At 47.9% G+C, this 12,746-nt stretch overlaps 1 protein-coding gene across 6 annotated transcripts in view; it reads left to right on the plus strand.

The window, feature by feature from the left end:
- Positions 1-4,973, plus strand: part of LOC147105808 (interferon regulatory factor 6-like) — a 71,229-nt gene extending 66,256 nt beyond the window's left edge. For all 6 annotated transcript variants that reach the window (XM_086010576.1, XM_086010573.1, XM_086010570.1 and 3 more), the window contains exons 8-9: positions 3,343-3,461; positions 4,053-4,973. In XM_086010576.1, coding sequence (XP_085866702.1) covers positions 3,343-3,461; positions 4,053-4,250 — 317 coding nt within the window. In that variant the 3' untranslated portion in view covers positions 4,251-4,973. The remainder of the gene's footprint in view (positions 1-3,342; positions 3,462-4,052) is intronic.
- The last annotated feature ends 7,773 nt before the right edge of the window (positions 4,974-12,746 follow it).

Here is a 12,746-nt window from a genome sequence, read left to right on the forward strand (position 1 = left end):
ACATAAGAGATTAGCGTGTAAAGTTAAAGCACATGGCATTGGGGGTAAGGTACTGTCTTGTATAGAGAACTGGTTGGCAGACAGGAAGCAAAGAGTTGGAATAAACGGGTCCTTTTCCGAGTGGCAGGCAGTGACTAGTGGGGTACCGCAGGGATCGGTGCTAGGACTATTCACAATATATATTAATGATCTAGACGAGGGAACTAGATGTAATATCTCCAAGTTTGCAGACGACACAAAGCTGGGTGGGCGTGTGTGCTGTGAGGAGGATGCAGAGAAACTCCAGTATGATTTGGACAGGTTGGGTGATTGGGCAGATGCATGGCAAATGCAGTATAATGTGGATAAATGCGAGGTTATCCACTTTGGTGGCAAAAACAGGAAGACAGATTATTATCTGAACGGCAATAGATTGGGAAAAGGGGAAGCGCAACGAGACCTGGGTGTCCTTGTGCACCAGTTGCTGCAGGTGCAGCAGGCGGTTAAGAAGGCAAATCGTATGTTGGCCTTTGTAGCGAGAGGATTTGAGTACAGGAGCAAGGATGTCTTGCTGCAGTTGTACAGGGCCTTGGTGAGACCACACCTTATGTATTGTGTGCAGTTTTGGTCGCCTTATCTGAGGAAGGATGTTCTTGCCATGGAGAGAGTGCAGCGAAGATGCACCAGACTGATACCTGGGATGGCAGGAATGACGTATGAGGAGAGCGATTGGGTCGATTTGGCTTATATTCGCTAGAGTTTAAAAGAATGAGAGGGGTTCTCATTGAAACTTATAAAATTCTAACAGGACTAGACAGACTAGATGCAAGAAGGATGTTCCCGATGGCGGGGGAGTCCAGAACCAGGGGTCACAGTCTAAGGATAAGGGGTAAGCCATTTAGGACTGAGATGAGGAGGAATTTCTTCACCCAGAGAGTGGTGAACCTGTGGAATTCTCCACCACAGAAGGCAGTTGAGGCCAATTCATTAAATATATTCAAGAAGGAGTTGGATATATTTCTTGAGGCTAAAGGGATCAAGGGATATGGGGAGAAAGCAGGGACAGGGTACTGAATTTGGATGATCAGCCATGATCTCATGAAATAGCGGAGCGGGCTCGAGGGGCCGAATGGCCTACTCCTGCTCCTATCTTATATGTTTCTGCATCTGATGATCTTGTCTCCGTCAAGCCATTCATGGTCTTCTAATTTTCCAAGTAGTTTCCACCTCCATACCCTTAAGTCTTGAGCGCACCAGTGCACAACTAGCATGGTTGTCCATCACCACATCTGGCTTGGCTATCTCAAGCATTATCATGACCAACTCCAACTCCAGGATTGTCCTGCAGAACAAGGACAGTCTCGGACTCCTCTTCTCAATCACCCACCATCTACTCCAACCTTCCACTTGTATGCCCCATCCCTCTTCTCCAAAGCAGAGTAGAAGGAGCTTATGGACTTCCTCATCTCAAAGATTGAGATTATCCATGCCTCAGCTCCTGCTGCCACCTCCTCCCAGACTTTCACCCCAGACTTGACTCAGTATCATCTCCCCCCACCCCCACTAGTCTCCTCTTTTCCAATGAGACCCACTGCTTCCTCCAGCCCTTCCCCACCCAACTTGTGACCACTCATTTACTTATTTTGCACTGGCACCATTGCCCTGTTCTTCAAAACTGCCATCATCGCCCCATACACACAATAACTTCCCCCCACCCCACTCACCTTCAACCCTCTCCATCCTTTCCAACTGCTGTCCCATCTCCAACCTCCCATTCCTCTCTAAGGTCCTCGAAGGGGTCATTGAACGCCAGCTCCATGCTCTCTTTACCTATAGTTCTCTGTTCCAATCCCTTCTGTCCAGATTCTGCCTTGCCCACAGCACCGAGGCTGACCTGGTCAAAGTCACCAGTGGAATCCTTCATAACTGTGGTGTGTTATTGCTCCTTTTCATCTCCATGGAGTTTTATACATTGAACTAGTGCATCCTCTTCCATCACCTCTTTTTCAAGGCTCAGCTCATTGGTTCTCTTGTGGTTCAACTCTTGCTTTACCCAACACAGAGACTATATCCCAATTTGACCAGTTAGGTTTGGAGAAATTCTTCGATCAGGTTTATGATTCATTAAGACCTTTTATACTGTTACTCAGTTTAAAGAATTAACTTTCATTATCAGGGACTGGTTCCAGAACATTAACAATTACTTCCAGGAGCCTTGGCTATAATTTAAGCCCAGACAGCGCACAGGAACGGGAGGAGGCCATTCGGCTCCTCGAGCCTATTCCGCCATTCAATGAGATCATGGCTGATCTCTATCATAACTCCATATATACGAATATGCAAACCTGCAGACAGGAAAAGACCAGCTGGTTCATCAAGCCAGCCCCACACCATGGCTGGAGCATCAGGACTAAACATTTCCTCCTCCTCTTCCCCCGCCCCGCCGCAATGATATAATCTCCTGGGAGAGGCAAAACATTTCCCTGTCTTGGCTCCATAACCCAGAATACCCATACCTAACAAAAATCTATCTAAAATATAAACTGCTGGAAACACTCAGCGGGTCAGGCAGCATCTGTGGAGAGAGAAACGGAGTTAACGTTTCAGGTCGATGACCCTTCGTCAGAACTGGAAGGCGTTACAGATGTCACGGGTTTTAAGCAAGTGTTGAGGCAGGGAAAGGAGGGCAGGAGTGATTTAAATAACAAAGGATGTTGGTGCAAGGAAATAGGGGATGGTAATGGGACAAGGAAAGAAACAAGAGATGGGTCGAGATGAGTAGATGGCAGTAGATTCATTATCAACACTTGGTGTCTGGAAAAAATGAGAGCAGTGGTTATGATCTGAAATTGTTGAACTGGATGTTGAGTCCGGAAGGTTGTAATTTTGCCTTTTGTAAGAATCTATCAATCTCGGTTTTGAAATTTTCAATTGACCCCCAGCCTCAACAGCTTTTTGGGGGAGAGAATTCCAGATTTCCACTGCCCTTTGTGTGAAGAAGTGCTTCCTGACATCACCCATTGAACGGCCTTTCACCTCTAGGATCAGAATTCAAATCCAGCCCTCGAAGTGGAGATGGAAGACCATGTCTACCTGATGGGGGCTGGATGGGGTAGTGGGTTATATAGAGTTCTTTCACCTCGGGCATATGGGCTCAAGCCCAGCTCAGACCAAAGAGGGTGAAAGATCCTTCTGGTGACTGTGGAGCCCCGAGTTCACCTGCCATGTGTACTTTACAGCGAGCATAAGATGGTGTGATAAGAATTCCCTCCGATGGAACAGTAATTTGACACTATCATGACTTAAGCTTTCTCTTGGCCGGTGTATTTTTTTAACTTTTAATGTTGCCCCTTCCTTCCACAGAATTGATAATGTACCAGAAGGGGCAGGCTAGTGTTGCTCCGCTCTACGAGATCTATCTCTGCTTTGGTGAGGAATGGCCAGATGGTAAACCCAAGGAAAAGAAGCTGATCATGGTGCAGGTAATGAAACGGGATGGTGCTGGGCGGGTGGTCTGTGTCTCTGGGCTGGGGACCCTGTGGATCCCGAGGGAGGACAGAATTGATTGGAGCTTGCAGACACTCTCTGGGTTCGTACACAAAGAATGGCCACTTGGGTGAGGTACCAGGAGGCTGCTGTCACCAAAGAATGGACACCCTCCCCGGGGAGGATCCCTATGTCTACAGCTCTCCCCATGAGGGATCTCTGTGTCTGGCCACTTCCCTGGAGGGATCCCACTGTCTGGACACCCTCCCCGGGAAGGATCTCTATGTCTAGATGCTCTCCCCTTGAGGGATCCCTGTGTCTAGACGCTCTGCGCATGAGGGGTCCCACTGTCTGCATGTTCTCCCCAAGAAAAGATCCTTGTGCCAAAACAGTTCCCTGTGTAAAGATGCGTGTGATGGTGAGATGGCTGTTTTGGGAGGTCCCAATGGGGAGATTCTTGCTGCAAAGGAGGTCCCGATGCAGAATCTCCCCTCTGGTGGTGAATTCCCTCTTTTAACATGAGTTGCAATGTGCGACGTGGTGATTTGACACTCTATCTTTTCCTTTCCCCCTGGGGGCCGGTTCAGGTGATTCCAGTCGTGGCACGGATGATGTTCGAGATGTTTTCGGGGGAGCTGTCATTCGACAGTGGGAGTATCCGGCTGCAGATCTCAAACCCGGACCTTAAGGACAACGTGGTGTTTCAGTTTAAAGAACTCCATCGATTACTTCAGTCCCAACAGGGCCAGGGACAATGGCCGATGCAGCCTGCCAACCTACAGTGAGGTTATAAAGCGCACATAAGAGAAAATAAACCTCCCTGAACACCGCCATGTTTTTCGGGACGTGGCTCTAAACCTGCTTCGAGGGGAAAACTGAGAGATCGAGCCCAGACAGACAGTAAGGCGAATCCTAGAACTTTGTGCTCCTAATGCTGGAACTCGGGGAGTGTGCAGGACGAACGAGCTCTTCTTATTCCCTCAGCATGTGCATGGATTTGTGCATTTGCCTTTTTATTATTACCTTCCCTTTAATTCTTTAAAGGGCTGCTTCATCCTGCTTCTATCAGATTGCAATACCATGGATGGCATAACAACTGCTCAGAGACACTTCGTACTTATTCTTTATTTAAAAAAAGCACCTGTCACTGGTTTTAAGGCCCAGGATTGTGTGTATAGAGCTGACAGACTCCTGTTTTATTCAGGGGTAAGATCCCACAGTGCGTACATATTGCGATCTTTAAACTGTGAGGACGATGAGGGGAAATATGTTTCACATCACAGGACACTGATGGTATCCTCTGTGTCACTCATTGTGTAACCAGAGTTTCTCAGTGCTTGCCACTGTTATGGTCATGGGTTTGGTTTGAGTTTGAGAATTCCCAGAGCTGCTAACAGCAGAATTGAAAAACATCCATTTCTATCTGTGTCCCTTCACCGTACCGACCCCCTACACTCTCCACATTTTGATTGGAACGCTTCTGCAATATAAATCTTCTGTTTTTAAAATGTTTTTGTACACTTCTTTCTGGATTAGTCTGTTGGTAAATTTAGAACTTCAGGATTATTTATGTCTCCAAGATAAATGTATGTGGAACTGGGACTGTGAGGGCTGGAGCGTGCAGCTCACTGGCCTGTAACGGCTGAGCCTTGACCTGCCTCTGTGGAGCGGGAACTGAGGGAATGGGTGCTCTCAGTGGCATTACCTGAATGGTGAGACTCACTCTCAGAACAGTTACAGATTCTGTCCTTCCAAACATGGGTTGTGTCTGGTGTGAGCACTTTAAACTGTATAACACTGGGTACAATACTGGTGGGTACAGGTCTGTCACTGTATAACACTGGGTATAGTACTGGTGGGTACAGGTCTGTCACTAACTGGGGTACAGCAATGGTGGGTACAGGTCTGTCACTGTATAATACTGGGGTACAGTACTGGTGGGTACAGGTCTGTCACTTTATAACACTGGGGTACAGTACAGGTGGGTACAGGTCTGTCACTGTATAACACTGGGGTACAGTACTGGTGGGTGCAGGTCTGTCACTATAACACTGGGGTATAGTACTGGTGGGTACAGGTCTGTTGGTGTGTAACACTGGGGTACAGGTCTGTCACTGTATAACACTGGGATACAGTACTAGTGGGTACAGGTCTGTCACTGTATAACACTGGGGTACAGTACTGGTGGGTACAGGTCTGTCACTGTGTAACACTGGGGTACAGGACTGGTGGGTACAAGTCTGTCATTGTATAACACTGGGATACAGTACTGGTGGGTACAGGTCTGTCGGTGTAAAGCACTGGGGTATAGTACTGGTGGGTACAGGTCTGTCACTGTGTAACACTGGGGTACAGGTCTGTCACTGTGTAACACTGGGGTACAGTACTGGTGGGTACAGGTCTGTCATTGTGTAACACTGGGGTACAGTACTGGTGGGTACAGGTCTGTCACTAACACTGGGGTACAGTACTGGTGGGTACAGGTCTGTCATTGTGTAACACTGGGGTACAGTACTGGTGGGTACAGGTCAGTCGGTGTAAAGCACTGGGGTATAGTACTGGTGGGTACAGGTCTGTCACTGTATAACACGGGTACAGTACTGGTGGGTACAGGTCAGTCGGTGAATAACACTGGGGTACAGTACTGGTGGGTACAGGTCTGTCACTGTATAACACTGGGGTACAGTACTGGTGGGTACAGGTCTATCACTGTATAACACTGGGGTACAGTACTGGTGGGTACAGGTCTATCACTGTATAACACTGGGGTACAGTACTGGTGGGTACAGGTCTGTCACTGTGTAACACTGGGGTACAGTACTGGTGGGTACAGGTCTGTCACTAACACTGGGGTACAGTACTGGTGGGTACAGGTCTGTCACTGTAACACTGGGGTACAGGTCTGTCACTGTGTAACACTGGGGTACAGTACTGGTGGGTACAGGTCTGTCACTAACACTGGGGTACAGTACTGGTGGGTACAGGTCTGTCACTGTGTAACACTGGGGTACAGTACTGGTGGGTACAAGTCCCTCATCCCTGCTACCATTCTAATAAATCTCCTCTGCACCCTCTCAAAATCTGAAAAGCTTTGACATCCTTCCTAAAGTGTGGTGCCCAGAATTGAAGACAATGCTCCAGCTGAGGCCGACCCAGTGATTTATAAGGGTTTAGCAATAACTTCCTTGCTTTTGTACTCTAGGCCTCTATTTATAAAGCCCAGGATCCCATATGCCTTTTTAACAGATTTATCAACTTGTCCTGCCACCATCAAAAGATTTGTGTACGTACACCCCCAGGTGCCTGTGTGTCCGTGTTTAGTCTGTACCCAAACCTGCTCCTCCTAAAGGCCTTCCATTGCTCATTCCCATAGACAGGATCCATGTCCCTTGGAGCTGGATCGAGACAACCTCATTTCATCTCAACCAGTGGAGCGACTTTCATCCATCCCTTCTGGCAGAGTTTGACTTGAATCCCAGGCCCTCAGTTAACCTATCTGCACCACCCAATCTTCCTGGATTTTTCTATTGTGGTTATACATTCTCGCAGGAGGTTATATAAATGGGGTCAAGAGTTAACCGTGCAGAGTCTACATTGGCTTGATGGGGCCAACTGGCCTTTTTCATGTAGTGATACACAGGCCTGGAAAGGTCTAGTGCTGCCCATCGTCACCCAAGGAATCCCATACAACACTCTCTCTCATACCCTTAATTGCTGCTTTCATTAGCAGCTCCCTCTTACATCGGAACAGGAGGAGGACACTCAGCCCCTCCAGCCTGTTGCACCATTCAATTAGATCATGACTAAACCATGAACGTGTCCACACTCTGTGAAGTAGTTAAATCTAATCTGTTCATTTCCCTCTGCGAAGCCTGGGTCGTGCCTCTAAGTACACAGTTCCATCTTTCCAACAGGCGCCATGTTTGGCGTTGTCCTCCCAGTCCCACTAAATAGCTCAATTCCACAAGTTGCTCAGCTATTTTCTGTTGTAATCATAATGTCGATTCACTCAGATCTGTATTGCGTTAGGGGAATTCTTAACTTCCTCTTTTTTTAGTCACTGAGTTACAGAACATCCGGTCCTTTTTGTGTTGTTTTTCCTCTGAGAGCTGAACTAAAAAAGGATTTTACAGAAAAAAAAAATTTCCATTTCACTCTGGCCTGTACTGCTCTCCCGTTTGGAAGATTCTAGAGTAGAAATTGTAATTCAGGATGAGACACTGTATGGAGAGACTGTTACAGTGCGACCCATTCTATCCCAGATACTCTCATTCTGCAGGGTGAGACACTGCGGAGAACAGTGCGACCCATTCTATCCCAGATACACTCATTCTGCAGGGTGAGACTGCGGAGAACAGGGCGACCCATTCTATCCCAGATACACTCATTCTGCAGGGTGAGACACTGCGGAGAACAGTGCGACCCATTCTATCCCAGATACTCTCATTCTGCAGGGTGAGACTGCGGAGAACAGTGCGACCCATTCTATCCCAGATACTCTCATTCTGCAGGGTGAGACTGCGGAGAACAGTGCGACCCATTCTATCCCAGATACACTCATTCTGCAGGGTGAGACACTGCGGAGAACAGGGCGACCCATTCTATCCCAGATACTCTCATTCTGCAGGGTGAGACACTGCGGAGAACAGTACGACCCATTCTATCCCAGATACTCTCATTCTGCAGGGTGAGACTGCGGAGAACAGTGCGACCCATTCTATCTCAGATACTCTCATTCTGCAGGGTGAGACACTGCGGAGAACAGGGCGACCCATTCTATCCCAGATACTCTCATTCTGCAGGGTGAGACACTGCGGAGAACAGTACGACCCATTCTATCCCAGATACTCTCAAATCAAAATCAAATCAACTTTTATTGTCATTGTTAGTGCACAAGTGCAGTACAATGAAATGTAGGCTTGCGGCTCCTGAGAGTGTACATTTAGATTAAGACATTTAAACATTCAACATACATTTGGCTTGTAATACATTAACATAAACATAATCATAATAAAGTGCATTGGCAGATGTGCAGGCTTTAGAGTTTATTTGTAGAGTTCAGTAGGATGACAACCCTGGGAAAGAAGTTGTTCCTAAATCTGGTCGTACGGGTGCGAATGCATCTGTAGCATCTCCCAGATGGCAGGAGGGCGAACAGACTGTGGCGGGGGTGGGTAGGATCTTTGATGATGGACCGTGACCTCCGTAAACAGCGTTTCTGGTATATGTGCTCTATGGTCGGTAGCCGGGTGCCGGTAATGCGTTGGGCAGTTTTGACTACCCGCTGCAGGGCTTTCCGGTCACACTAGCTACAGCTGCCATACCATACTGTGATACAGTTTGTCAGGATGCTCTCTATTGTGCAGCGGTAAAAGTTAGAGAGGATCAGGGGTGACAGGTTACATCCCTTCAGCCTCCTTAGGAAATATAGGCGCTATTGGGCCTTCTTCACCAGAGAGGAGGTATTGAGGGACCAGGAGAGGTCTTCCGTGATGTGGACTCCGAGGAACTTAAAGCTGTCCACCCTTTCCACCACGGCCCCATTGATGTGGATGGGGGTGTGACTTCTGCCTTTAGACTTCCTGAAGTCCACAATGATTTCTTTGGTTTTCTTGATGTTAAGGACCAGGTTGTTATCGGCGCACCACTTCACGAGATGCTAGACCTCCTCCCTGTAGGCTGACTCATCGTTGTTGGTGATCTGGCCTACTACTGTGGTATCATCCGCAAACTTGATGATGGTGTTGGAACCATGAACAGCCACACAATCGTGGGTGAAGAGGGAGTAGAGGAGGGGGCTCAGCACACATCCTTGTGGGGCCCCTGTGTTCAGGGTCAGTGGGGGGGAGGTGTGGTTACCTAATTTGACAGACTGGGGTCTGTTTGTTAAGAAGTCCAGGGTCCAGTTGCAGAGGGAAGTGTTCAGGCCAAGAGTTTGGAGGCCAGCTTGTTGGGGACGATAGTGTTGAATGCTGAGCTGTAGTCTATGAACAGCATTCTGATGTAGGTCTCCTTACCATCTAAGTGATTCAGTGCCGAGTGTAGAGCAGTTGTGATTGCATCCTCTGTTGATCTGTTTGCACGATAGGCAAATTGGTGTTGGTCAAGAGAGGCGGGAACACTGGCTTTGATGTGAGCCAGGACCAGTCTCTCGAAACACTTCATTATGATGGGTGTGAGTGCGACAGGTCGATAGTCGTTCAGGCACGTCACAGCCGCTTGTTTTGGCACAGGAATAATGGTAGCGGTCTTAAAGCATGTAGGGACTACTGCCTTGGCCAATGACAGATTGAAGATGGCGGTGAAGACATCAGCCAACTGATCAGCACATTCTGCAGGGTGAGACACTGCGGAGAACAGTGCGACCCATTCTATCCCAGATACTCTCATTCTGCAGGGCGAGACACTGCGGAGAACAGTGCGACCCATTCTATCCCAGATACACTCATTCTGCAGGGTGAGACACTGGAGAACAGTATGACCCATTCTATCCCAGATACTCTCATTCTGCAGGGTGAGACACTGCGGAGAACAGTACGACCCATTCTATCCCAGATACACTCATTCTGCAGGGTGAGACACTGCGGAGAACAGTACGGCCCATTCTATCCCAGATATTCTCATTCTGCAGGGTGAGACACTGGAGAACAGTGCGACCCATTCTATCCCAGATATTCTCATTCTGCAGGGTGAGACTGCAGGGAACAGTGCGACCCATTCTATCCCAGATACACTCATTCTGCAGGGTGAGACACTGTGCACAGGTGCAGTATTGCCACCTCCACCCCGCCCGGTGTGTTTGAGCCACTGCCGTTCAATTTTACAGCACTGTGGTACCGTTATTACTCTGTGCAACATGTGAGGACAATTTTAACCTAACCCTATGGTCCAGAAACTGAGGAGATTGGATCGGCCAATTTACTCTCTGTTGGCTTCAAAGGAAAGTAAAATCAGGCGAGGTATAAAACGGGCGGCCCTTGCTATCCCGGCCCAGGTGGGTTGACAGTGCCTGCCTGACCCAGGACTGTTTGATGCTATTGGGGTGGGTGGGATGTTTCTAAAGATTATCGCCCTTCAGATTCAACAGTAAACTGCAAGATGAACAAACAATATTGTCTGAACTTGATAAAATATCTAACTAGCTGGGGAGCAGAGCCTCAGTATTGCCTTGGGCAGTGAATTAGCCTCGTATCCGCAACAACAAGCACCTCTTGTATTTCAGGTTTCAGTGATTAAAATAAAGTTTTTGACAATGATCCGACAGACAAGGAATCGGGAATGCGGCAGTCAGCTCCCTGCCAGCCACCTTTACTCCTTTATAACCTATTCATACACATTAACCTGCAAAAATGTGCTGTGCAATATTATTACACCCTGAGGATTGTACATAATTACTCCAGTGGTGTTGGGGAGCCCTGCTTTGCCTCTCCTTTACCCACAAGTTAACATCCCCTATAAAATAGCAGATACGGGGCTGGGTCCTATGCGTGGTTGTTGGTTGCAGTTCCAGGCCCCTCACGGTAGAAAGGATATTAGAGTCATGGAAAGAGGACATCAAAGATACACTAGAACACCAGAAATGAGAGGTCGCAGTTAGGAAAAGATCAAAAAATAAAGTGGAGCTTTTGTCCCCCCCCCACTGAAACAGGAAAAGATGAGCACGATGATGAATGGGTAATGATGGTAAATATAGCGAATCAGTAACAAGGGGTTGTAAATGATAACTTGTATTTATATATGTATATATATAAATACATGTCCCAAGATGCTTCGCAGGAACACAAGGTAACAAACCAAAGGAGGGCGACATTAGGAAGATAAAGAGGTGGGAATTAAGAAAGTTTTAAAGAGGGGGAGTCAGAGGTGTTTCGGGAAGGAATTATACAGTGCGAGGCCTAGGTGGCTGAAGGCACAGCCGCCAATGGTGGGGCAAAGGGAAGAGTCTGGAGTCAGTGGGGTAGAAATTGGTATGCAATTTGCCCGTTTTCCACAAAGCACTTCAATATAACAGTGGGACACAGCCTGCACCCAATCTGCGCAGGCATTGGTCCCACTGCTAAATTAACTGGGCCAATTTATTTTTTAGGCATTCCAGGTGGACACCTAAAATAGGCTTTAATCAGGGGCCTAATGCCTGTTGTAAGGACCCCTTGGAGAAGTGTTTTTTTGTTCATGAGATGTGGGCGTCACTGGTAAGGCCAGCATGTATTGCCCATCCCTAGTTGCCTTTGAGTAGGTGGTGGTGAGCCGCCTTCTTGAACCGCTGCAGTCTGTGTGGTGAAGGTACTCCCACAATGCTGTTAGGGAGGGGGGTCCAGGATTTTGACCCAACGACGATGAAGGATCGGCAATATACTTCTTAAGTCAGGATGGTGTGTGACTGGGAGGGGAACTTGGAGGTGGTGGTGTTCCCAAGCGCCTGCTGCCCTTGTCCTTCTAGGTGGTAGAGGTCACGGGTTTGGAAGGTGCTGCCGAAGAAGCCTTGACGAGTTGCTACAGTTAGTTATCGATGAGCGGGGCAGGTGTCTCAGAAACTTGCATTAGAAAAATTTCCCAAATGGTACTCGTATCCTAGTTTACTGTTGCAGGAGTCAAAATAACACTAATTTAACTCCTTGTGTTGGTGATTTCCCTCCCTCGCAGTACAAACACTCCAGTGGAATAGCCTGCTGCCAGTCAGTGGAGGCTGGATTTAAACTCCAATCCTGCGGATTATCTAAAGGGAATTATATTCAACCAGTGGCAACACGTACAAGAAAAACCATTAGTCGAGAATTTCTCAAATAGGCACCACAGGAGTAGTTCAGGGAATTAAACACCAGCCCCACAGTCAACAGATTCTCAGCTACTTGGCTTCAGTTCATTCAAACAATATCAGGTAGACAGGTCAATGGAGTAAGCCTGGGCTTAGTGGTAGAATTTTCACCTTCGAGTCAGAAGGTGCAGGGTTCAGCGGACCCGCTGAGTGGAGACAGGAGTTCTGGTTTATGAATACTAGGATTACATCCAGCAGGAATAGAGTGTCTGCCCATCCTAGCCCTGGTGAGCAAGGGACCAGAGCTCCTGCCCCTGAATATTGGGTTTACATCGAGCAGGGTATCTTCATCCGATGGGGGTAGAGTAACAACCACTATTGCAACTAGTGGGTTCGGGTTCTCCTGACAGGGTGTGAGTCAGGTTAATGACCTGTCCCAACATGTGGCTCAGTGGGTAGCACTCTCGCCTGAAGGGCAGCACGGTGGCATAGTGGTTAGCACTGTTGTCTCACAGCGCCAGGGACC

Source organism: Somniosus microcephalus, chromosome 17 (genome assembly GCF_052327205.1).
Source record: "Somniosus microcephalus isolate GS21.2 chromosome 17, FLI_Smic_1.0, whole genome shotgun sequence".
Classification (NCBI taxonomy): Eukaryota; Metazoa; Chordata; class Chondrichthyes; order Squaliformes; family Somniosidae; genus Somniosus; species Somniosus microcephalus.